The sequence below is a fragment of the Mobula hypostoma genome, chromosome 27, assembly GCF_963921235.1.
Source record: "Mobula hypostoma chromosome 27, sMobHyp1.1, whole genome shotgun sequence".
Taxonomy (NCBI): Eukaryota; Metazoa; Chordata; class Chondrichthyes; order Myliobatiformes; family Myliobatidae; genus Mobula; species Mobula hypostoma.
Genome location: NC_086123.1, coordinates 35,882,132 through 35,909,649, shown reverse-complemented (window position 1 = coordinate 35,909,649; position 27,518 = coordinate 35,882,132). Strand labels below are relative to the sequence as shown.

At 39.6% G+C, this 27,518-nt stretch overlaps 1 protein-coding gene across 2 annotated transcripts; it reads right to left on the bottom strand.

The window, feature by feature from the left end:
• Nucleotides 1-8,887: 8,887 nt before the first annotated feature.
• Nucleotides 8,888-27,485, bottom strand: mmab (metabolism of cobalamin associated B). Of its 2 annotated transcripts, none has more exons than XM_063034568.1 (9): nucleotides 27,245-27,474; nucleotides 24,635-24,687; nucleotides 23,929-24,022; nucleotides 21,104-21,161; nucleotides 17,781-17,853; nucleotides 16,948-17,045; nucleotides 15,174-15,238; nucleotides 14,000-14,059; nucleotides 8,888-9,424 (listed from the first exon to the last, which is right to left on the bottom strand). In XM_063034568.1, exons 1-9 carry the CDS (start codon nucleotides 27,337-27,339, stop codon nucleotides 9,334-9,336), a joined length of 687 nt encoding a protein of 228 aa, XP_062890638.1. In that variant the 5' UTR covers nucleotides 27,340-27,474; the 3' UTR covers nucleotides 8,888-9,333. The 2 variants fall into 2 exon arrangements, with proteins under 2 accessions (XP_062890638.1, XP_062890639.1); XM_063034569.1 differs by lacking the exon at nucleotides 8,888-9,424 and adding an exon at nucleotides 11,192-12,154 and having other exon boundaries at nucleotides 27,245-27,485.
• Nucleotides 27,486-27,518: the final 33 nt, after the last annotated feature.

The window sequence follows — 27,518 nt, the reverse complement described above, 5'->3', positions numbered from 1 at the left end:
CCAGTCCTCAGGTGAGCCACTTTTTCTGGGTAATTTGTATGCTTCTTCTTTGGAATTGATACTATCCCTAATTTCCCTTGTCAGCCACGGGTGCACTACCTTCCCTGATTTATTCTTTTGCCAAACTGGGATGAACAATTGTTGTAGTTCATCCATGCGATCTTTAAATGCTTGCCATTGCATATCCACCGTCAACCCTTTACGTGTCATTTGCCAGTCTATCTTAGCTAATTCACATCTCATACCTTCAAAGTTATCCTTCTTTAAGTTCAGAACCTTTGTTTCTGAATTAACTGTGTCACTCTCCATCTTAAATGTTTCTGGACAAACGCGCACCAAGTCTTTCGTTTTGCAATTTCCTTTTAAGTATTTCTAGTCTGTAACTGGACAAACACGTACCAAGTATACCGTTTCCTCTTCGCTTGTTTTCTGCGTGTCCTGCGCATGCCCAGTAGGAGGAGATTCGCCCAAATATCCATTTTAATGTGGACAGAAGTATTTTAAAAAATGCCTAGTGTGGACGCCTGTCGTTTTTACGCGAAACCGCTGTTTTCAAAATTATCCGGTCTAGTGTGGACGTAACCTTAGAGACTTGAGATGATAAAGTATGAAAGTTCAGTTCATCCATGGAATAAATGGTAAGAGATCTTTGTAATCCAGGGTAAATGTAGAGAGAAGGCAATTATGTTGAATTCCACAGGTTCCACGATGGTAATTAATAAATATCAGTTGTCGAAAATCCTCCGTCGAGACGAATTACCACCAGAGTGATCTGTCACAGGGATGTTGTCTTCAAGGGGTTACCACATAACATACCCAGGCAAGGGTTAACTTTGAGTGGTCCCACGGGATATTCCTTAATCCATTCCTATGGATTATACGAAGTGACAGCCACACATTCGATGTGCACTGGATTGATGATCAACCCACCCTTGTGGGTGCAGCAGAGTTCCAAATCCCCAGCTTCGACAAGCTGGAGCTGCTCCCCTTTTCCAGGTTCGCTCCTCTCTCTTTTCTGACTGTGACTGTCTGTGTCCTTGTTTTAAAGGTAAACAAGCTGCGAATCAGTCAGTGAACAACATCATAGTCCTGCCTCACTGAAGTGCTCTTTTAAAGTGACAGTCCACAGTAAACAAAACCTATGGGTTCATAAAACTTGCCCTCAAAAAAGAAAATTTTGATCTAAAAGAGCAAAATTTTAACTGCAAACTACAGCATGTAAAAACAACACATATGGTTACCATATAACACACTGCAGAAGCGTATACAAATACCAGATTCTACTTTCACTATTAAAAATACATTGCAAACTTAACATCTGGAAAGACAATCTGCAATTATATTGACCTTGCCTTTAATGTGGATTATCAGAATATCATATTCTTGCAAAATCAGACTCCAGTTTAACAATCGTCTATTTTTGTCCTTTACTCAAAAACACCAATAGATTATGATCTGTATAGACCACAAGAGGTTTCTGAGCTGGGTAAACATAAACATCAAAATGCTGCAAAGCTAGAATCAGTGACAATAACTCTTTCTCAATGGTGGAATAATTTCTTTGATGTTCATTCAATTTCCTTGAAAAGTAAGCTACAGGATGTTCAACATCATCATTACCCCTTCGTAATAATACTGCTTCTGCAGCTTCATCACTGGCATCCATAGTTATACAGAAGGGCTTTGCAAAGTCAGGTGCCCTGAGCACAGGTTGATGACATAAAATGGCTTTCTTTCTAACATTTTTATTGATTTATATATAAGAATAGAGTACAGGAAAAATATATATATCAATACATTAAACTAAATCACATACAAAGACACCTTACCCTATATTTGTACAAATCAATTAGTTCGTAACATTGAAAATTTTTTTTATATAAAAAAAATCAACCCACTACCAAGACCGAAGCTGATTAATAGCAAAAAAGAATAAAAGATTGTTAGTCATCATCTGTGCTTTGACAGCAAATCAAAGGTTTTGAAAATAATTCAGAAAGGGTCCCCACAATGTTTGAAAGTCTTGATTAGATTCACAGATTGAACATCAAATCTTCTCTAAATTTAAACATGACATCACATCACGAAACCATTGGGCATGAATAGAAGGGGCCACATCTTTCCATTTAAGAAAAAGCGTCCTTCTGGCCATAAGAGACAAAAGCCAAAATATGCAAATCAGATGGCTCCAAAATAATATCCTTTCCTCCAACAATATCAAATAAAGCACTCAAACAATTAAGCTTGAAAGTAAATAAAATGGCTTTCAATTGATCAAATGCCTCCTGACAAGGTTCTATCCAAACAAATTTTTCACCCTTCTTCAGATTAGTAGTCAAGAAAGAGCAATATCAGCAAAATTCTTACAGAACTTACGTTAATATCTAACCATTCCCAGAAATCCTCTGAGAGGCTTTTTCCCAATTGGAATGGGAACTTCAGAAATTGCCTGAACTTTTGCTTGAACAGGAGCTAATTCACCTTGACCCACCATATAGGTAAGATAGGTCACAGTGGCATGGCCAAATTTACTCTTAACTAAGTTAACTGTAAGGTTGGCCTGGGAAAGCTTATCAAACAGCTTTTCTACTGCAGATATATGAGCTTCCCAAGTGTCATTTCCCATGACGATATCATCAATATAGGCATCTGTATGTTCTAGCCCTCGAATTACAGAATTAATTATTCTCTGGAACGTTCCTGGAGCATTTGTCATCCCAAATGGCAAAATATTTTTCATACAACCCAGAAGGTGTCACAAACGCAGAGTTCTCTAGCTCTGTCCGTCAATGGAACACACCAATACCCTTTCAACAGATCAATCTTTGTAAGAAATTTAGCTTTTCCAACCTTATCTATGCAATCATCCACCCGAGGGATGGGATTTTTGTTACTGTATTTACCTTCCTATAGTCAGTGCAAAGCCTAATACTTCCACCTGGTTTAGGTACTATAACACAAGGTGAACTCCAATTTGAAGTTGAAGGCCCAATAATACCATTTTTCAGCATATATTCAATTTCTTCCTCAACCAATTTGCATTTTTCTACATTCATACGATAGGGGTGTTGCTTATTCGGTTTGGCATCCCAACGTCCACATCATGTGATGTGACTGAGATTCGATTCTGAACATCAGGAAATAAATTTTTAAACTTCAAAATTAATTCTTTCATTTGTTGTCTTTGCTGTGGTTGTAAGTGTGCCAACTTGTTATCAACATTTTGTAAAACAACCGAGTTCATTAGCCTAACTGGGACCATGTTTGGCTTATGAGAAGTCTCAGACGAGTCATTTATTTCATTCCCAGGGTCTTCAGTCTCGCTGCAGCTGTCAATAGCCACCACAGCTGCTGGATGTGTCTCACCAAAGGTCATTTTCTCATAATAAGGTTTTATCATGTTGATATGACAAAGCTGTGTTTTTTGTTTACGATCAGGTGTTTTGATTATGAAATCCACATTATTTACCTGAGACTCAATCTCATAAGGACCTAAAAATCTCACCTGAAGAGGGTTTGAACGTGTAGGTAACAGTATTAAAACCTTATCTCCTACTTGAAATTTTCTCAGACGGACTTGTTTATCAAACCTGCGCTTCATTTTCCCTTGAGCTGTTTTCAAGTTTTGTTTTGCCAATTTGCAAACTTTGTACAGCCTGTCTTTGAAGTTCAGCACGAAGTCTAACAAATTGATGATGCAAGTCTTTATTAAACCACTGTTCCTTTAACAAAGGCAAAGGTCCCCTCACTCGATGACCAATTACAAGTTCAATAGGGCTAAAGCCCAGTGATTCCTGTACCGATTCTCTTGCTGTGAACAAAAGCAAATGTACCCCTTCATCCCAGTCTTTTTCATTTTCAAACAATGTCTTAATCATTGTTTTGAGGGTAGAGTTAAATCTTTCTAAAGCCCCTTGTGATTCTGGATGGTACGCAGATGACGTAATTTGCTTAGCTCCCAGTTCATAAACTACCTGCTGGAATAATCCAGATGTAAGATTACTTCCTTGATCAGACTGGATTTCTTTAGGCAAACCAAATAAAGTGAAAAGTTTGGTGAGAGCATTTGACACAGTTTTAAGCTTTGATATTTCTGAGAGGTATGGCTTCCGGGAATCTGGATGCTGTACACATGATAGTCAGCAAATACTGATGGCCAGCTTTAGACTTTGGCAATGGACCAACACAACCCACAATAACTTTAGAAAAAGTTTCCTCGAATGCCGGTATACGCTGCAGTGGAGCCACTGGAGTGACCTGATTAAGTTTACCCACAACTTGACAAGTGTGACAAGTCCTGCAAAAGGTCACAACATCTTTCCTCAAATTAGGCCAGTAAAATTCTTTCATAATCTTGTTTACAGTTTTATTCACACCAAGATGGCCACCTAAGGGCATACTGTGGGCCAAGGTTAAAATCTCGTTCCTATAAACTTTTGGAACCACCACTTAGTGAACAATTGCCCATTCCTCACTCGCAAGTATAGCAGGTGGTCTCCACTTCCTCATTAACACTCAATCCTTGATATAATACCCTACTGGCACTTTCCTAATCTCATCATCTGAGAGAGCTGTTTCTTTTAAAGCTTCGATCTCAGGGTCTTGGTTCTGTTCTGCTATAAACTCCTTTCTCGACAAGGATAAATCTTTCTCATCAGATTTACTACCCGAATCCTGTTGAAACAATGAGGGCAGAAAAGTCCCTGACAAGTCATCACCACCTGAACCCCGATTTTGGATATCATGGGTAGCAGAATCATGCTGCACAGAACTATCTGCATTGACTGACTTCTTAGCCATACTTCGAGTTACTGAGCAGGAAGGATAAATGGTAGAATCCATCTGTGGATCATCAGTGGTTGGCTTAGTTGTCAGCTGCACTGCAGGAACAACTTTACCATCTGCCATTCCCTAACAACAAAGAAACATCTTCCACCGGTAAACTGGAGCATAGCCCTATCTTAACAGGTCCCGAAACCAACCCTAACTGTAAAGGTACCTCTCGTGCAACGGCACAGAAACCATGCTGCCCCCAATGCCTTTAATTAACTCACCAGTGTCAGTCTCATCATCAAACTTTAGAACGCTGTCTAATATAAGTGACTGAGAAGCCCCAGTATCTCAAAGAATTTTCACTAGTACCGGGGTTGTCCCTTCATTCACTGACACAAAATCATGACATAAAGTGATCGAATCCTTTCTTAACTTGGTCAGACCTCTCAGTCTTTAACTGAGCCTCATCAGAATGTGGAGACCCCTGTGGGTTTATAGGTGCTTCACAATGCTGAATACAAGCGTTTGGGACTGCCTCCTTTTCCTTTTTCTTCTTCAGGATGGAACCATTAGCCATAACATGACCAGCTTTCTTACAATAGTAACAAGGAAGACCAGAATATTTCTCCTCACTTGCTTCCCTTCATCCTTACTTTTGTCACTAGTCCCAGATTTAAGCTCTGGTTTACCCTGGTTATCCCTGCTAAACTTTTGGAAGCTCTTACTCGGGGTAAACTTGACCTTGTGGGTTAAAGCATACTCATTTGCTAATTTAGCAGACTCCTGCAAAGTGGCAGGATGCTTTTCATCTAAACATGTCTTTATGTCACCAGGGACACACCTTTTAAATTCTTCAATTAAAACCAACTCTTTCAAGTGATCAAAATCATTATTCACATTTTTAGATGTGCACCAGCGGTCAAAATACACAAACTTGTCATAAGCAAATTCCACATAAGTCTGGTTCACAGGTTTCCTCAAATTTCTAAACCTTTGCCTATAGGCTTCTAGAACCAATTCATGGGCTTTGAGTACAGCCCGTTTCACAATGTCATAATCAGCTACCTCTCTAATTGAGAAAGCGGAGTAAGTTTGTTGAGCCACCTTCTCAAAATGCTGGAAGTATTTATCAACCTCAGTCTCATCAAATGGAGGAACCAGTTTAACTTCCTGGCTGGCGATAAACGGTACAACCAGTTCCTTACAGGCAGCAGCTTTTTTCTTGAGCTTTAACCTATCCAATACAAACCACCTCTGTTTGCCTCTTCAGCTGCAAACCGCCTGTCTGTCTACTTCTCTGGCAGTATACTGCCTCTGTCTTTCTTTTTCCTCAGCCTCTACTTTAAACATATCAAACTTCAATTGTTCCAGTCAGGATCTCCTCTTTACTCACAGGAAACCTCTTAAACACCTCCTTGTCAAACACCTTCATGGATGTACTCAACTATTTTCCTCCGAATTTCTGCCTTTCTCATAGCTCCCTCTACCTCCTTTAGGTTCAGCCTATTAGCAATAGTCAGTAATTCATCCTTTTTGGCTTTTTCTATTGCCACAGGGGTTGGTGCTTCCAGAAATTTATCAATATCCATTGCTGCTGATTTCCACACTCAAATAAATCAAAAGGGATTTCCCCAATCAAACTGATAATAAATCAATAATTTGTTTATATCCCAGACGCAAGCCCCAATTTTGTTACAAATTGTAACATTTTAGGAACAAACCAGCAGCAATAGGGTTCACACTGGAGTCTGGTTTTGATGTTAAAATCACTATCTTTATTGGTATCTACTTCTAATATAGCAACTTAACCAAGATAAACAAAGGTTAGCAGTGTTATGTGTATGTGTGTGTAAATATAACTTCCAAACTATTGAGCTCGGGGGAACAAGGCTTAGAGTCTTGAGATGGTAAAGTATGAAAGTTCAGCTCATCCACGGAATAAATGGTAAGAGAGATAACCTTGTAATCCAGGGTAAATGTAGAGAGAAGGCAATTACATCGAATTCCACAGGTTCCACAATGGTAATCAACAAATATCAGTTGTCGAAGATCCTCCGTCGAGCCGTTCCAAATCCACATACGAATTACCACCAGAGTGATCTGTCACAGAGATGTCGTCTTCAAAGGGGTTACCACATAACATACCCAGGCAAGGGTTAACTTCGAGTGGTCCCACAGGACATTCCTTAATCCACTCCTATGGATTATACGAAGTGACAGCCACATATTTGATGTGCACTGGATCGATGATCAACCCACCCCTGTGGGTGCAGCAGAGTTCCAAATCCCCAGCTTCGACAAGCTGGAGCTGCTCCCCTTTTCCAGGTTCGCTCCTCTCTCTTTTCTGACTGTGACTGTCTGTGTCCTTGTTTTAAAGTAAACAAGCTGCGAATCAGTCAGTGAACAACATCATAGTCCTGCCTCACTGAAGCGCTCTTTTAAAGTGACAGTCCACAGTAAACAAAACCTATGGGTTCATAACACCAATGCAACTGAAAGTTAAGCAAATAAAATTTCTACATTGACTTCATGCAAGGTAACTGGTGAAACGGTAAAATCTGTTTGGGCATGGGGAACCGCCGCAGTAAGCTCTTAGGGCTTTGATAATTGATAAAAGTTCTTTCAACGACCAGGCTGACTTAACGCTGCATTCAGTCAAGCCATGCCTTAATAGCAAAGACAGTTACTTTCCACATCTCTTGAATTCAGTACTTTGGTCTCTGTGATCGTCAGATATGATGATACCTGAAATCCTACTACACTTATTTTTGGATAAGACCACACAAGCTTTGTGAGGAAGGGTGGTGGAAGAAAAAAAAGAGTAGATCAGGCTAGAGCTGTAAACATACACTTTAAGGTCTAATTCAACAAACAGCAGCTCCCACAAACAGGATCAGGTACACCACGATTACTATAATTACTCATGCTCCAATCATTTAGGTTTCAATAACTTAAGTAGCATTCGCTACCACATATTTGCATAGGAAATTTAACATGGTTAATGTCAAGAGACTCTACAGAAGTTTAAGGGCAATCACTGGCAAATAGTTTCAGTACAACCAGGTGAAAACATTTTTCTAACAATAGTAGTTATTTAAAATAGCTACATTGGTTCTAAAGAATCCACCTTTCACACAAATTTAATAGCATTTTTATTTAGAACCCACGATTTTAATTCATTCACTTTCAATACAACACAAATCAGAAAATGAAAATCTTGAAGGGAGACTGTTGTAATGAACTGACTAAAAGAGTTGCTTAGCCAGCAAACACTGATTGAAATTTAATGGGCTGAAACAAATAACCAAAATTAAAGGTAAAAATAAAGATCTGAATGTCCCAAAATGAAGGATTTTCTCAGAAGTGGAGCTTTCATTTAAATGTTAACTAGGCTTCCTGCTCACACCATCCACATTCAGTTGATGCATCCAATGTTTATCCATTTCTAAGCAGGTTGTGCTAAGTTAGATCATTGTATTGCATCCGTATTTAAAAAAAATTGTTAATATAGTATCTTAAGTTATGAAATAAGTTCTTCAGTCCTGCATTACTACCTAATCCTTATTTGCCATAAAAATCTGGAACAGGTCACTGTGTCCTCTCCATTGTTACGTGTTCAGAACAAGGAAAGAAAGGTCAATGGATAAAAGGCTCCAAAACTGAGACTACATTATCAAAAAGATCTGTAAATATGGTTAATAGAAAGCCATTTCTCTTAACAGTTAACGGATTAGAAATTACCACAACTCAGTATACAAGAGTCACATCTCATTTTTAAATAACTCCCACTTTGGAACAGTACTGAAGTACTGAATAGAGTGTCTCATGTCACAAAACTGATTAGGGAAATTGAAAATTATCACATCGCAATTGAAGTGCTCTGAATGTGGAGAGTGGAGTCAGAGTACCAAAGTGTCAATACCCAAAGGCCATTGACAAATGGTGAAAACTAACAATATCAGTAAGTTCTAATGTAATATGAAAAATCCTTCACTTTTGAGCACAAATGATATTCTTCTCCCCCTCCTTCCCCACACCCTTGGTCTGAGATCAACTTACTGTTCTGACCTCATACTGACAGTAAGCAGCTACTTTTAATCAGTTTTAAATTGCAAACCTTCCAGTAGAGAAAAAGGGGAAACAACTGTTTAAATACAAACTCATACAATGCACCCAGTGAAAACAAGTTTAACCCAGTATGGATTCATTTTATGCATAATGATTGATTTTGCCTAGCTTTCTATTAAAAAGTGTCTTTCCATCCAAAATCCCAGGATTAGTGCTTTTATTTAAAGAGACAGTTAACAGCACATCACTTTTGCCATCAGCTGCACTAAATAACAGTGACCAAAACCCATTCTTCCACAAACATGGATATACAAAATATCAGAGTCCAAATAGCACCAAAGTACAAAGTAAGACACTACTTTTAAAAACTCCAAATACCTTTGCCACATATGCAAAACAAAATGTATTTACAATTTAATAAAAATAGTTATGTTCCAATCAGCAGATGAAGGTCTCCCCACTTCCTGTTATGTAGAAGAGTCAGTAACTCCGCTAATCTTCATTTCTCCTCCTGTAAATATGTTCCTTCCTGCCTTCTTTCATGGCAGCGTATCGTGCCAACGTGAACAGGTAGTCACTTAGTCTGTGGAGAAACAGGTCAGTCCTGAGGATGGCATCACCACTGTAGTAGCATAAAATATTCTAGTTTGACATAAAATATCCTCAATTGCAGAATTGGACAGAATTGTGTAATGTAGGAAAATGTACCTGCCACAATTTAAATTTTAAACTGTGTGGTGTATGTGTACATGTAAAGAGAGAAGAATTGATGCCATAGTTTCGAAACCCTGCATTAGGTCAGATAATAAAGACAACTGGGATGATAGAGAGGAGGGATGAGATAGGGGCTGGCAGGTGATAGGTGGTCTGCGAAGGAAATATGGTTCAATCCCCCTAGGTTTTCACTTATCACTTAACAGTATCTCACTCCTCCCCTTTTTGTTGTACTAGACATCTTCAATTTTCACGGTCAGTCACGATAAAGGGTGTAAAACCAGAGTGTAAACAATTCTTTTTCCAATCCACACATACACAGCTTGTGATAACTTCTGCCAGCAGTTTGTTTCTTTATCTACATTCCAGCAACTGCAGTCTCATGTCTCCAGTCAAATTATATACTCTTTCACTGCTTTGAGAACTGCTAAGTCCAAGGTATCTACCAAAAGAGGTGCAAGGTGCTCCTTCTGTCCATGAGCTCCACCACCCCGATCGGGGTCACATGGCAGCAGGCCATGATGGCTGTATGAACAGCTGGTGCACATCACAGGTCCTGGTTATGCAATCACTGATGCCAGGCAGACTATCTCTGAAGAGTATTGATAATGGCTGGGGTCACCAGTCTTGTAAAGACACTGTCCAGAAGGCAATGGCAAATCACTTCTGTAGAAAAATTTGCCAAGAGCAATCAAGGTCATTGACAAGACCATGATCACCTATGTCATACAACATGTGATGACGATGAGATGCAAGATGCTTAAGGGAAAGGAACAGGATGCATTCAAGCCCAATTTCTAGTTGATAAAGCTACAGTAAAACTCCAAATGGATCATAGTACTAAAGAGAAGTCTATAAAAATTATCTGGGTAATTTGTATGATAATTTGGAGACCTGCGATGCAGGTACATAGTTTCTCAAAAGTGGTAACAATTAGACAGGTAGTGAAGGCATTTCCACACTTGCCTTTAGTCAGAATACTGAGTACAGGAGTTAGTATGTTATTATAACTAAATGATATTAACAAGGCCACAGTTGGAATATTGTATGCAGTTCTGCTATGGGATGAATGTCATTAAGTTAGAAAGTGCTAAGATGATTTATCAGCATATCCTGGGATGGATGGTTTAATTTTAAGAGACTGGGATTTCCCATGGAACATTGGAGGCTGAGGTGCGACCTTACAGGTTTATAAACTCACGAGGGACCGTAAATAAGATGGATAGCCACATGGAGACAAGAGATTTTGCAGGTGTTATAATTTTGAACGACAAAATGCTGGAGGAACTCAACAGGTCACACATCTATTGACAGAAATTAACAGCTGAAATTTTGGGCTGAGATTCTTCATCAGCACTAAAGAGCATAAGTCTTTCTTTATCAGTCTTTTTATTAATTTTTAAAAAAGTACAAACAAGAGGAGAATCATCTCAAATATCTATATCAATAATACATATAAAAGGTAAAATAAACATTAAGATCATACATAGTATTAATCTAATGATATATAATAAAAATAAGATAATCAATTCTCCTCAAAAAGAAAAAAGATAAAGAAACTTATAAATTTTTATTTTATTTATATATATATATATATATATATACACACACACATATATATATATAACCCCACTATTCTCTATAAACAAAAAAAGGTTAAAAAAAGAGAAAAAGAAAAAAAAGGGACAGGGCAGCCCATACTGAGAGTAAAAGCCAGGAGAAAAGGAACTTTCTGATCAAATCCAAAGTTTGAGAAAGTAACTGGAACAGCAATAAATCAAACCATATGAAAATATTGAATAAAAGGTCATCAGGTGTCTTCAAATTTAATGGATGTATCAAATGTCCGACTTCTTATTTTCTCTAAACTTAAACAGGACATAATGGAGGAAAGCCAATAAAAAAAAAATCAGTAGGTGGATTAGAATCCTTCCATTTAAGCAAAATGGTTCTCCTAGCCCATAAAGTTGTAAAAGTTATCATCCATTGAGCAGAAACAGGACTATATCCTGCTTCCATTGGAATGATCCCAAAAATTGCTGTAAATAAAGTTCGGTTGTAGGTCCAAATTCAAGACTTTTGATAAAGTTTTAAAAGACATCTTTCCAAGGCTTATCTATCTTGATACAAGACCAAAACATATGAGTTAAAGTAGCCACCTCAATATTACATCTGTCACAAATAGGATTAATATTGGGGAGAATACGGTCTAATTTATCCCTTGACATGTGCACGATGTACTACCTTGAACTGTATCAAGGAGTGAACGTCACAAATAGATGAAGTATTTACCAAATAAAAGATTTTATCCCATTGACTATCTGAAAGTGACTCTCGAAATTCCAGTTTCCACGCACCTTTAATTTTATTGTTAGATACCTTTTGCAAATTCAATAACCATTTATAAATTATAGCTATCAGTCCTGTTTGAAATGGTTTAAAGAGTATCTATCATATTGGGTGGATAATAAAGAGAAGTCATCCTCATGAAGGACCTCAGCCTGAAATATTGATAGCTTACTTTCCTCCATATGTTGTCTGATCTGCTGAGTTTCTCCAGTGTTCTGTGTGAGTAGCCAGTCTCCTGCAGAGTAGGAGTCTAAAACTCAAGAACAATGCTTTAAAGTGAGGATGAACATTCAAAAGAGACAACTTTTTCCCCATACAATGGTACCTAAATGGAATAAGCTACCAGAGGAATGGTATGGTACTGTGAACATGTAATAAAGAGCAACATACACAAAATGCTTGAGGAACTCAGCAGGTCAGGCAGCATCTATCGAAACAGTTGACGTTTCAGCTAGAGACCCTCCTTCAGGACTGAAGGGGGAAAGATGCCAGAATAAAAAGGTGGGGAGAGGAGGAGGAGGCTAGCTAGAAGGAATCTGATAGGAGAGAAGAGTGGACCATGGGATGAAGGGAAGGGGGTGGGGGGACCCAAGGGGCAGTGATAGGCAGGTGAGAAGAGGTAAAAGATCACAACAGGAAGCCATGGGCTGACATGCCAGAACTGGAATCAGAATTAAAATGTTTGGCTACCTGGAAGTTTCACTTGTGTCAGATGGAGCAGACAGGACAAAGTGGTTCCCCCAGTTTACAACGGGTTTCTCCAATGTAGACGAGGCAGCATTGGGAGCACCGGACACAACAGGTGACCCCACCAGGTTCGCTGGTCAGCTGTTGCCTCAGCTGGAAACACTGTTTCATGCCCTGAATGCAGGTGAAGGAGGGCAGGTGTAGCACTTAGACTGCTTGCAGGGCTAAGCGCCGGAAGGGAGATTAATGAGGAGGGACAAATGGGCAAGGGAATCGCTGAGGGAGTGAACCCTGCAATTCTTTTGAAGATGGCAGAAGTTGCGGAGGATGATGTGTTGGATTCGGAGGCTGAAGGTAAGGACAGAGGAACTCCATGACTCTTATGTGATTGCTATACCTTTAAACAACTCAGAGCTTATAAGCCGGAGAACTACCCACCATGGATCAGATGCCTCTCAGATGAGTGGTGAAAGGTCTTCTAGATACACAGCATGTCCAGTTGCCTTCACTTACCACTGCTTGATACACAATGACCTAGATGACCAAGAACTTCATAGACACAAGAGGAACCCTATCACTGTTAAGGCAGCAGGATAACGGGGTGAGCACTAATGTTCGGGAAACGGAGATGTAGTTGAAGCAGCATCAATAGTGGGGGGAGGGAAACACCATTCTCTGAAAGAGGAGAACATCTCTGATGTCCTGGAATGGAAAGCCATGTCCTGGGAACAGATATTGCAGAGGCAAAGGAATAGCATTTATTTCAATACAGGGGATAGGGTGGGAAGGGGTATAGTCAAATAATGAATAGGGAAGTTTCAGAGGAATGTGGTGCAAGTGTAGAAAAATGGAACTAGCCAAGATGACAACAGCTGAAGGTTAGGTTTTCATGCTGTAGAGCTCTATAATTGTGCTGTGGGTGATTAAATATGATTGTGGTGAAAAGCTATCAGATGTTCAGCAAATGCTGTGTAAAATTTTCAAAGGCTGACGTTAAAAGTTGCAAAATTCTTCCATTCCAAGTATAAAAGCTAAAAGAAAAACAATTTTATACATAATTCCACTCTGCTCCCCACCAGATGGGAAGCAGCTATCATGTTATGATTTGTAACTTCAAAACACTTCATTATTCAAAGAAAATACGAACCGAGAGATGGAAGTCTGATGACATATGCAATTCATGTATTTCTACATATATCACGTAATGAATTATTTAAATGAAGAATGTTTCAAATATATACTCAAGATTTCTCAAATATTACAGAAATATTAAATACAAAATACACTACCTTTATTCATTTACCCTGTCTTTCCCAATAAAAAACCAAATACTGCAGCATACTTCTTCATTTCAAATGTGAAATGGATTGCCTTGCCTTTTTGTTTAGATAGACAATAATTAGTTTACCTGTTGAGATATCTTGCAGCGTTACGATCAGCTTCCCCAGCTCGTACAATAGAGATCATGCTGATGGAGAAAACAGCTTTAATGCAGATTTATGCAAACAGAAAACATTCAGCATTTAAAGTGATTTAAGACTAAAATTTCCGTGTTCATCATGGATTGATGACCCTTGTCCTGAGATTCTTTTTGTGCTTCATGACCACGATCATAAAAGAACAGGGGGAGGTCACAGGGAAGGCAGCTGAAAGAACTGGGAGAAATCAAGACAGCATAGCGGTGAGATCAAATATAACATTGTTATTTTGAGCTTTCTTATTCCATTATTATTTGTGCATGGTCACAATGGAAGAAGAAAATGATTAACCACTAAAATCCAAGTGCTTTTTTTTTGCCTGATGTTTTGGAATACAAACTCCACTTTGGTTTATGTGCCAAGCATATTTACACGTTTAAATACACCAAAACATTGAATTAGGGTGGTCCCAGTATTACATTGCTAGCTCCAAATTAGAAAAAAAATTCTCCTTTTACGTTGTCCCATGCACTTCTGAAGACTGATTTGAATTGGGGTATAATCTTATCAGCTCATCCCTAGCCATTCCAAACGACAATTCTTCATCTATAAATGTAGACTGTTTTTATGCAGAAGCAGAGGAATATTCTCCCCTTTTAAGCCAATTTTGTCATATAATCAGCTGTATACAGTACAAGAGTCCACCAGCCATCATAATATATTCCAGCCATAAACTAAGTTATCTAGTTTACTCCCACTTCTCAGCTCCATTGCAATTTACGACTCTAGAGGTAAATCTCTAATAGTGAAGGGGTAGAAATGAGGTGCTGGGCATAATTTCCAAGTGTTCACTGCCATACCGATTTGAGGTTAGTAAAGTGTGTATGGCAAATAAAGATTTTCCAGTCAGATTCAACATCACTTTAGCCAAATTATTCGCTCGACTTCTCCAAAGCAAGACTACGAGTGAAATTAGAACATAAAGCCCATTGAATGGTTTTTAAAAATATGATTATGTATTATATATTTTTATCAGCATTTCTTTATCACAATCCCCCCCTACTTGCATTTATATTCAACATATGGGCACCTTCACCCAAGTCCAAAGCACTGAGAGCAACTGATGTCAAATTATCAGAGGGGCAGTACAAGGAATTAACATACCTCCTCTCTGCCCTGCGACAGATCGATCGTGCCAGGTGCAGAGCTGCACTGCTTTTCCCTCCTGACTGCAAAAACAAAGGGTTTATGTTCAGCAAGTTCAATATAGTAGTTTGTAAACAGAATTTCACTCCATGTGCAGGAGTTTCAATCAATACTAGCGTAACCATGACAGATATTGAACCAATGTTTCAAATCAAATTCAGGATTAATTATTATTGTTATTCAACTATACATGAATACAGCTGAATGAAACAGCATTCCTCCAGAGAAGAAAGTGCAGAACAAACAAATCACATTCAAAACAGTAAGAATAAAAAAGTCACTAAAAAAAAAACTTATAGCTAAAGTCCCTGAGCAACATGTCCCGCAAACTGATGGTGCAGTTCCCAGCAGCGCGCCATCATACTCATGCAATCTTGCCTGTCATTCAACCGTTTGAAGACTGGAGAGCAGCACCGAAGGGAGAGGCCAGACCCCAATCGAGCACAGACACCAAGCTACACTGCCTCCGCTGTTTCCTCTCCTAGAATGCAGCAGCAGGCAAGCTCGTGGCTTGAGGCCTGGTCCTCGCTGCAACTGAGGCCATACATCTCCCCAGCCGTCTGCTGCCCCACCAGACAAGGGAAACAGGCTCGCGGCATCTTACGTTATCAGGGTCTCAAAATCACAAGTAAAACATCCAATGCAATCACCCTCAATTACACTGCACACCACCTTCACGCACCAACTCCGATTCCTTCCTGTAGCAGGCAACACTTCCTGCACCCAGTCCAGCACCCCAGCACCTCTGCCAATGAGCAGTTCACTGATGGGGTAAACCTACAGTACCCAGAGTTCTTGGAGTCCAGCATTGTGTTGTAATCATAAAAAAGATTTAACAAAGGAGAAAAAAACACCTTTGGTTGGTCCAAATACGCTGCCATCTTACCAGCAGAAGATGCAGATCTGCCAAGGTTTCTCTGATGCTGACCTCAGTAAAGATATGGTGGACCTTAGAATGGTGGTATATCTCCTTGGAGTAACTTTATACAGAGTTGTGCCAACTTTGTTTTTAGAAAATAGGCAGAAGACAATGAAGAACAGTTCAGTTGGAGACAGTGGATAAGGTTTTGCATTGCTTCTATGTTGAGGACTGCCTTGTGTCAGTGTCCTCTGAGAAAGAAGCAATGTCTGTCATGATCTTGTGTCCATCTGGGCTAAAGGCAGCCTTTGACTCATACTGGATAAGCAACAGACAGTGCTAGCTAACAGCAGAAGACATTAAGGTCATGAGGGATGAAGCTGATTCAGCATGCCACCTTTGGAATGTCTACCACTTCCTACAGGCGAAGGGAGAATTTTCTACTATTACTCCGAAAACTACATCTCAGGAGCTCAAGGATATTAAACAAAATCTAGCACCTGCTTACTCCCCCCAATAGATATAATGAATGAAAAAATGCATGGAAGGGCACTTTGATAGATTTTGCCTCGGACACACTCCAAACAACTCACAGCAACATTTAAGGAACCAAAAAGTGCTCCATTCCCAAGATTTTAGGCTCAGCTCTGGAATTGCCCTGCACCACAGCAGAGTCCAATGTTTTTCTTTTGTTTGAAAATAATTCAAGTATCAATTGAACATATTATGACTAGTCTACACTCACTATAGCCTTTTCTAGCACAATATGGCTGATTTAACAATATATATCAAGCTATTTCAACAGTGAAGGTAGTGTATCATGCAACAATCATTTAGAATACAACACACTGAAGAAACCCTTTCTATACATACTGGCAAGATGAAGTTTGTCAGTGGTGGAAGTTGCTCTGTATATCGATCAATCCATTGTTCCAGCTCAGTTATTGGCTTTTCACTAAATGTTGTCCTTTCTAGAAAATACAAATGATATTCAACATTTTCACTGAAGGCAAAGGATGCATGGATAAAATTCTGTAAGCAAAACGAGCTAACTAATTACTCCTAATCAGTCCAATGTACCTTGAAAAAGGAAAATAAACTTAAAAATAGAAAATGCAGAAAACACTTAGGTCATACAGGTTGTATGGAATGAGAAAAAATTTGCATTTCAAACTGAGAGTCCTTCATAAGATCTGAAGCATTAACTACATCTTTCCACAGAAGCCATACGATCTGCTAATATTTACAGCATTTCCTGTTTTAATTTCAGATTTTCAACATTTGTTCGATTTTCTCTAAATACGTACATATTCCTATTTACAAAGTAAACCATAGTATATTGAAGTAGCAATACTTGAGTATGATTATTTTTGAATCTGCCATATTACAAAGATACTATGAAGAGGTTTGTTTCATTAACTGCAGCCCCATCTTGTGGCACGCAGTACCTGGCTGGATGAAAAGTGATGAGAAGCAAATACTTCAATAACTTAGCCAACTCACATAACTTTGAAATTAGAGTACGGAAATAACTACATGTGGAGTAAATAAGTACTATTCCAAAACACCAAAAGTTCAAGAGAGTTTGTTGCTGTTAAAGATGAATATTTGATGAGTGTCCCTAGGCATATGTGAGTGGAAAAACAAGAAATCTGAAAGAAAAGTTTAGAACCAGTCTTAATCAATTTCCTTTAAATTTGTCTTACTGAGGTGGCTCTCTCGTGCAGAAGAAATGGGAGTTGCCACATTGGATCCCACATCTTGCAACACACACTGGATCTGTAAGGGGAAGAAAAAACATTTACCAGCCATACTTCAGGAATAACATCTACAACCGTTACATCATCATAGCCATTCATGTCAACTGATTATACTTTTATGCTCAATACAGCTTAGATTTGAATTTGATATTCTCAAACTGTCCCAATATCTTGAATCCAATGCTTAGATGAATCTAGAATTACATTTTTAAAAAGCTACTTTCATCTTTCAATAGGTTGACTGAAAACCCACGACGATCTTCAGCACACCACCTTTTTACGCAATTAGCAAATAATAATCATCATCACCACGACATAAGCGAATATCGTCTTTCCACGACCATGATTGTTCTTGGCAAATATTTGCTACAGAAGTGGTTTGCCATTGCCTTCATCAGGGCAGTGTCTTTACAAGACGGGTGACCCCAGCCATATCAATGTCTGCCTGACGTCAGTGGTTGCATAACCAGGACTTGGATATGCACCAGCTGCTCATACAGCCATCATAACCCTGAAGGGCTAAGCAGGTGCTACACCTTGCCCAAGGGTGGCCTGCCAATGGGCTGGTTGAGGGAAGGAGCTCCTTACAGCTTCTTTGGCAGAGATGCATCTCCACCCCACCACCCAGCAAATAATACCAGTCATACACACATTAATTTCATTCAGTTGTAAACAAGATTAAAAACACCACACTTAATTACTTTCATGAGCGGGGCAGGTTTTTGGCAATCTTTGAAAACACTCTCAAATTCCATTTCAAATCTTCCCATCTGCAGATTAGTTAAAAAAAACTGACAAACAAGTTCAGTCATTTTACTTTTCTTTCATCCACATGCAAGTTCTGTCTGACTCCCTAAATTCCAGGTAGCTTTCAGTAGGTCTGCTGCCTAAACCAATCATTTCCTCACCTGAAGAGACATTTTAAGGAATGCCTTCATGTGACAAGAATTAAATTTTGGTTTAGAGCCATGCATAGTGTTTGCAGCATCCAGTACATAGCTCACTGACACTAATTACCGCAAGACTCCAATCTGGCTGATGGCACCAGACTGGCAGTTTTCCAGATTACTGGGGTATTAATTGAAGTAACATTCAATGTACTGGCATTTTACTTTCATGTAATGAACACTGTAATGGATTTTACAGTGAATGCAGCAAGTTTAGGGCGTAGGAAACCAACCCCAGTAAAGGGAGAAGGAAATACAAGTTAAGTTTCACGACCAAAACAAACCAGAACATACAAGTACTCTGGACTCAAGTTCTGCTTTAAATCCCACTCCTAACTCACACACATCTCCTCCCCACCCCAAATGTTCCAACACTGCTCACTCGAATCAAACTCCAGACCCCAGCTTGCACTTTAAACCAACAAGCAAACCAGAAGCTAAACTATCAAGATTTTCACACAATTGGACTGGAGTTTTATTGTACTAGAGTAACATTTTAAGCATGTGTAAATTCACTTGACATTGCAGAGCAGTTCAGAAAACAAAAATGGATCTCAAATCAAAAAGGATGACTACGTTGAACCTTTTGCTGTTGTGGTAAACAGCTTCATTCAGTCCCCATCCAACTCTTGTGTATGCATTTTTCAGCCATGGCCCAATGAATAACAATAAGGAAATCAGGCATTCAAGTTCTTCATTGCCAAGTCAAACCTGCAACTCTGATCCATACAGTTGAAGCACATCAGTGAATATACTTAACCTAAGTTCTGCAGTATGCAAAGTTGTGATCAAACTTATAGAGCTCTGACACAGCAAATTAGAAAGCATGATAGGAGATTTCCACTGATAGGAGATTCCATTCCCAGATGTAAAGGCCATTGAACCCTTTACATCTGGTATTCAATCTTTTTGATTGAAACTTGATTCCACTCACATGTGGAGCTCATTACTAATGGTTGCCTCCCATTCCCGGACATTCTACTGCAACGGAAACCAGACGGTAGCCTCAGACATGGCTGCTATTGGAAACCCACTCACACAGACTTATAACTCAACAATAACAGCCACCATCATGCTGTCTAATGTAGAGCAGCTCTTTCTACTTTGATTAACCATGCAAAAGCTATTCTGGATGTGAACAGTCCTGGAAGAAATATAACAATCAGGCATGACATTCCTACAGAACGGCTACAAGGTGAAGAAAATCAATTGGGCCCTTAAAAGGGCTGACAGAAGAATTAGGAAACTTAACAAAGAGGAACCCATTGCTGCCACCTGCCTTCCGTATATTTCCACAGTTTCTGCCAGGATCTAGAGGAAATACTGGATTAATATCATCCACAAACAGTTCATGTGGGTTAAAGAGGACCTAGGACTCAAGACAGCTGGTAAGACGACTGTGAATGTGGAGCAGCATATATCAGCCAGGCAGGATGCATGGTGGAACCTGCATCAAGGAGCACAGGTGTATCCACTTGGGTTACCTGGAGAAATCAATGGCAGAAGATTGCATTCTCAATGGTCATAGGATTGATTTTGACAGCACAAAACTACTGTGCCACACCAGTGGCTTTTGGGACCACCTGGTAAAGGAAGCCATTGAAATAAAACTAGGGGAAAAGAATTTTAACAAGGACAAAAGTCTTGCTCTAAGTAAGAACTGAATTCAATTGTTAACAAGATGGGACAGCGGAAACCTGATTGGATGAGGACTAACCGATCAGGAAGGATGAACGATGATAGAAAAACACCACCGGACTAGACATGCCCAGGCATCATCCCTGATGAAGATGGCACAATTTGTCATTGAAACATTGGTTAAAATCAATACCCATAGCTGGCTGGTAGCCGAAAAATAATTTATTTGTCACGTACCCCAGGAAAGCACTAGATCCTTTTTCATTTCTTATCTTTCAAAAATGGCATTTAAAAATTAATCCAGGGCCTTGCATTTTCATGTGAGTGTACATTACATCTTCAAACCTCACGTTTCCCAACTTCATATGAATTAGGTCCGATTTTAAATTTGCATATTAGATTTGCCCAAAGTTTTAAAAATCTCTCCATCTCACCCATCTATTCCTTTCAACATGTTCAATATTCTTATTCTGCAATCTGGAGAGTACAGGACTGGTGATGCAAATCGAGAATTCGTTAACAGACTAATTATTCTGTTCATTTGAAAAACCAATATACCGTTCCTTAAAAAAAGTGTGGTTTTCTAAAATTGTGCACAGGACAATAAGATTAAACAGAATTTTTTGAAGAGCATAAACATTTTAATTAAATAAAAGACCTCCTATGCTATTTGATTCATTATACCTTATAAAGTTCCTCTACAAACTCATGGCCTTGCTCCAAGCAGAACTCCATTGCTAGGCTGAAAGAAAAACAAAAACTGATGAACACTGATATTTCACAATAACAGTAAATATTAGCAGCCAAGTTCATAATCTTCCTTTTCCCTACAACATCTGCCCCTGGAATGGAGGTTAAAACTCGATCGTCTTCACCTCGTTTCCAAGTGGACAGTGTGGTAATGTGGGGTGTGCACACACTAAATGTTATTAGTAAAGTGAAAATGTCATACTTACAGAGGCAGGAGAAAAAACTGAAGTTGGAATAAATAAAATTAGTACTGAATATGGAGTCACTCTCAGTTTGCTGACCCAGTTTTATTGAATAGAATATACAACGGTGGCAAGGTACCAGAAGATCTTTTAAAGACAGTATTCATTGCACTGCCAAAGAAACCAGGTGCAACAGAGTGTGGACAACACAGAACAACTAGTTTAATGAGCCACCTCACAAAAATTCTACTTAGAATCATCATGCTCAGAATAAGAAACAAAATTAAGCAAGAGATCAGTGAAGAACAGTGCGGCTTTGTCAAAGGCAAGGGAACATCAAACGCCACTTATGTTCTCAGGAATATTATCGAAAGGTCAATAGAAGTACAACAAGACCTATTCTGATTCATTGTCTACACTGACTACATTGACTTCACTGATATAAGAAGAACAGTAGCCAGCAAGAAAGAATGACTCCATCAAACATCAGGTGAGAGGCACCCTCTACATGGTCATACACCTACACCCAGCCACCTAAAGTCAAGGAAGAGCTTCATGAACAGTGTTGTTCCATTACAATCAACCCCATCTGAGGCCCACATCACCTTGTGGAAATACCGGCTCGCCAGTCTCAAACAACCCCCAACGATGGAAATTCCACCGGATGAAAGCCTTCCCCCAGCAGCTAGATGCAACTGGGCAACCTGGAAGTGCCTTAACAGAGTTACGACTGGTGTATGTCGTTCAAAGGTGTCACTAAGCAAATGGGGATATATAACCAGCCCGATAACTTGTGAATGTGGAACTGAGCCACAAACTATGCAACATCTCCTGCAATGCCTATCGCTAGAGGAACGCTGTACTGTTGCAGATCTTGCCGAATTTAACAACAAGGCGCAAAAACGTGTCCAGTTCTGGCTGGGCCATGTATAGACTTTCCGTGGACACGATAAGAAGATTGACTACACAAAAGCCTTTAGCACAGTGAAACACCAAGCCATCACGAAAATGCTTAAAGATATTAATATTGACGGAAAAGATCTAAGAATACTCAGGAATCTCTACTAGCAACACAGTGCAGCCATACGGATAGACAACGAGATTGGTGAACATCAGCCAATAAAGCGAGGAGTCAGACAGGGTTGTGTTCTATCACCAGACCTGTTCTCCCTGTACTGTGAAAACATGAGAATCATACAAGACCTACCTGGAATACCTATAGGAGGGTACCATATCAACAACCTCCGCTATGCGGATGATACAGTACTGATAGCAAACAGTGAAGTAAATTTACAGAAGCTAGTATCTACCATCAACACAGAGAGAGAAAGACTTGGCCTAACCTTAAAAAGAAAACTGAAGTAATGGTAATATCAAAGAAACCTGATATCCCAAACTGTAGGATCATACTGGGAAATGAAATCCTGAAACAAGTTCACAACTTTAAGTACCTTGGATCATGGGTAACATCTGATGGCAAATGCGAAACAGACAAAAGCAATGGCAACAATAGCATTTACAGAAATGAGAAACATCCTAACGAACAAGAAAATAGCAATTGACATCTGCCTTAAAACTCCCAGCTGCTACATTCTTCCTATATTGATGTATGGCTGCAAGTCATGGACCATCACAAAAGCAATGGAAAAAAGAATCAATGTGGTTCCTCAGAAGAATGCTATGCATATCATATACGGACAGGATAACCAACAAAGTAGTTCTACAGAGAACGAAAACAAAACATACTTTAAAAACAAAATCAGAAAACAGCAATCAAAATTCTTTGGACATATCATGCGAAGAGAGACATTAGAACATTTAGTTACAACTGGAAAGCTGGAAGGAAAAAGCAGAGGCAGACAAGAGAATGAAAATGATAGATGGAATAACATCCTGGTTAGAAACAGGGGAGGCAACAACTACAATTCGGAGGGTCAGGGACCGTGATGGATGGAGAGACATGATCACCCACGCCGAATGGCAAGGCACCTGAAGAGAGACCCAGTTTTATAGTGTTTATATTGATTACAACAAGCAGCACTTTTCACTTTAAACAATTTCAACTAGTAACAAACTAAACACACCCCAGCAATGAATTAATCCCACAATGTACAGCAAGACCGGAGTATTGTCGAATACACAAAAAGTGGTAGAACAAGGTATTTAGGTGATGCAGAATACTGAACATTCATCCCTTTTGTACATTTAACTTTCTCCACAGCATTCCCACATTTTCTCCCCTTTTCTTTCAGATAGTTCTTACTTGAGTTTTGATCCATGGGTGAGAATTAACTCAACCAGCTAATGTACATGGCTTAACTATGGAGGTTGGAGAGCAATTGGTTCATGCAATATCTTAATGAACAATTTCCCACACAGCAGAGGTGAAAATCCAGTGTGATTCTAACCCTCACAACCACTCTCCAACACCTTCTCACTGCTTAGCGGCCACAGTTACACTGTTTTACGTGATGCTGACCCAGTGACCAAGCCACTCTGCTCTGTAATTTCAATGTGTAATGCTTGCAGACCTTTAATATACAAAAGGCAACATGCAACATGTTAAACTTTACATACCCAATTGAAGATGTCAATTCATCGGTACTGCCCAAAGCTTCAAATACGTCATCATCCTTCCTCCTGCGCTCCCCAGTGAATGTGCTGGAAAACCCTTCCAAAACATAGAAATTATAAGTTCCCAAGCAATAACTGCCACTACACCAGACTTCCTAAGGTACATTAGAATTTGACTTTGTGGCTATTGACTATGGTAAAAGGTTGTGCAAAGGGCAAATAGGATTCCATCAAAAGTGTCCTTCGTTAAACGAGGAGGAGCTCTATTTGTTTTAATAAACTGAGGTTTTCTACTTCAGTTTCCAAAGCAAAGTGATACCAGTAGCATTCAGGAACATTTAATGTTCATTCTGGTCACATCAGACTGCACTACCCTTCTCTCAAAGGGTGCCCCAACGGGTCATGCATACTAATATTACCAAAATTGCCAACAGCAAAGCAGGAACACCAGCTTCTAAACAAGTTGTCTCTCAAATCCACGACTCAATTGCTCTCACTTGCTACCTGCTGGCCTGCATTGAGTAGCATTAACAACAGCAAGTGGGGGACAAGTACAACTTGGGTGCTAAATCTCAACCAAAATTATTAATGAATATTCTTCTATCCCAAGTACAGGAAGGCTAGATAGGGAACAAATTTAAAGGATTCTCTAAAAGTAATTTTATTCCTTCTTCACTTGGCAACCAAGCCATTATCTGTCATCACATACCTTTGTCTCCTGTTTTGGTGTAAATCTTTGGTTTCTCTGCTTTACTGTTTGAGCTACAAAACAAACCAAAGGTTAGGTGAAGCAATTTATTAACTGCATAACAATAGCCCCCAAGCAGTAAATATTTGCAATTTCAAAAGTTTAATCAGAAGTGCATCAACCCAAGGGTTCTATCACAAAATCTAGAACTTCAAACTACAAAGTACGGATACATTATACAGCCGTGAGATTTGTCCCCTTACAGGCAGCCATGAAATAAAGAACCCCAAAAGAACCCATCAAAAACAAAAGACTGTTGAACACCCAAGGTGTCAAGAGAGAGGAAAAACAAACAAATCAAGCAAAGAGCATTCAGAACTGAAGTTCACAACACTAGGCATCAGTGCAGCTGATTCAGAAGTCCACAGAAGGCCTCAGTCCAGCACAGAGCAGTGAGCAAAACCAGCTTGTCTCTCATATTCATTCTATTTTGGCTGCTTTAGCTAGCTTACGACACCAACTAGGGTTTCCAATTGATATGAATTACAAATAAGAAAGGTGGTCTCAGGATTACTAAACTGGATCTGTGATGCTTCCTTTTCACCTACATAATTCCCATCCTTCACTCCACCCAACTACACCTAGCATAGAAGCCAGATCAGTTCTCATTTTCCTAAAGAGAAAACTTCAGCAAAATGTCAATTTCTGTTAATACTAATTTCCGGTCAGTATTTTAGAAATTCTTCCCACTCCTTATCCAGAAGGAAAGCTCCATCCATGACAGACAAACCAGATTCAGGAATTGGTTGTATCAGATCAAAAATAATTCTGGGAAAACCGAATTTAAATCTCAGTTTCTTTTAATGCCCACACAGCTCACTGGTTATGAGACTACTGCCAACATTTACTGTAACCCTTCAAGTATCTGAAATGTGACACCTCAAACTAAGTTACCAATCATCAGTTGTTATCACCTTTTGTCCACTGTAGAAACAACTGCCTCATTTCTAATATTTTCCCATAGAACAAAAAAATTGGAGTAAGTCAATCTGACCTTTGAATCTGCTCCAATGCTCCATCTCAAAACCACATTCATTCTCTTACTTTTCGACGACACCCATCCACTTATCTTCTGAAATATTTTCAGCAAATTCCACAGCTGAGTCATCCCAATTATAATCACACCAAGAGTCCGGTCCCATCCCTACCAAACCATTAGCCCTATCTTATACAAGGATATTCCACAATTCTTCCCAACAGTCTGTCTCCTTATTCAGATTCTCCAAGGGTTTCTTTGCTACATCCCACAAATTTTACACCCCCAATCTCCTTGGTACCAACAACTCCAATCCTCTGCTTTAGAAGTAACCAAGGTGACCAATTTAATTTCATAGAAACATAGAAAACCTATGAAAACCATAGAAAACAATACAGGCCCTTCGGCCCACAAAGCTGTGCCGAACATGTCCTTACCTTAGAAATTACCTAGGGTTACCCACAGCCCTTTTTTTCTGAGGGCCATGTATCTGTCCAGGAGTCTGTTAAAAGACCCTATCGTATCCACTTCCACCACCGTTGCTGGCAGCCCATTCCACACACCTACCACCCTGCGTAAAAAACTTACCCCTGACATCTCCTCTGTACCTACTTCTAAGCACCTTAAAACTGTGCTCTCTCGTGCTAGCCATTTCAGCCCTGGGAAAATGCCTCTGACTAACCACACGACCAATGCAATACTTTGAGAATTAAATACCATTACCACCTGTATTCATTCATAAATATCAACTGTATTTTTTCAAAACATTAACAGGACTTAACATACTGCCATATATAAAATTGAGATATATCGTTTAAAATAACAAATATGCATTAATTCAGTAAAGTCCAATTGTAAATAAAGCACAAACTCAGCATACAATTCTTACTTGGACAAGTTGATTCAGATTGTAACATACACAGTTTTTTAACGATAATTAAATTTGTAATAAGACAACACTATTAAATTTACAGTAAACAAAAAACTAAGTAGAACTTGGCTATTTTCATCCCAAAAAAAAGTAGTCCAATCTAGATGGAGTTCTATGTGGTTATTCAGAGTTATGCTACAAATAGTCTTTATCCATCCACATCAACTATGGCAAGGGACTGTAGTCAGTTGTGCTACAAGTCATTTAGGCTCCAGATTCCAGGCTCATTTCAGAAATTTAAAAACCTAGAATAATCAAGAGAATGAAAAAGTGCACCTTCAAAGTTAAGACATTTAATCAAGGTTAAGTAAACAGTCTCATGGCCTCTATGTCAAGGTACACATACCGAAGGCATTAGAACCACGGAGTGTACATTTGACACAACTAAAATGCTGGAACAGACAACTCCAGGGAGAAACAGTTAACCATGCACGTCTACAGCTCGGTATTAGAATGAACAACATAAACTATCTTTATTTCTGGTTTCTAAACCGTGGCATCCTAGACAACGTTGACCAAACAGTTATGTATGGAACAAGCTGTGGTTAGCGAGGTTTCTACCACTTCACCAGCTGTAATGTGCAGGGGATGGCCTCGGACAACTCAGGAACATCCGGCAGGAAGGGAACTCGCTCCTCCCTCCTTGAGCAGAGCCCGGCCTCACCTATCCACGTCCATGCTGCAGTAGTTGCGCCTAACCCTGGCCCATGTCCAAGCCGCCCTTCCACAGACGGCCCACCGAACACATCCCAAATACATCCCGGCGCCTCTCTCCAGCACGCGCACTCAGGCCACCGCACGTCCCCGCGCCGCAGGGCGGGGCCCGCAACCTCATTGGCCAGCGTCCGATCGGACCGGCTCACCAGACCCTCTCATTGGCTTCTTGCGTTGGACGGTTCGCCGCAGCGGCCTCCACCGATTGGCTGTCTACCTCGCCT

Coding starts and splice junctions, on each gene's coding strand:
- mmab (XM_063034568.1), bottom strand. CDS start 27,339: ATGTATTTGGGATGTGTTCGGTGGGCCGTCTGTGGAAGGGCGGCTTGG. Junction 17,046..17,780: donor TGCACGAGAGAGCCACCTCA/GTAAGACAAATT, acceptor TGTATTTTCTAG/AAAGGACAACATTTAGTGAA. Junction 14,060..15,173: donor TGTCGCAGGGCAGAGAGGAG/GTATGTTAATTC, acceptor TTTCTCCATCAG/CATGATCTCTATTGTACGAG.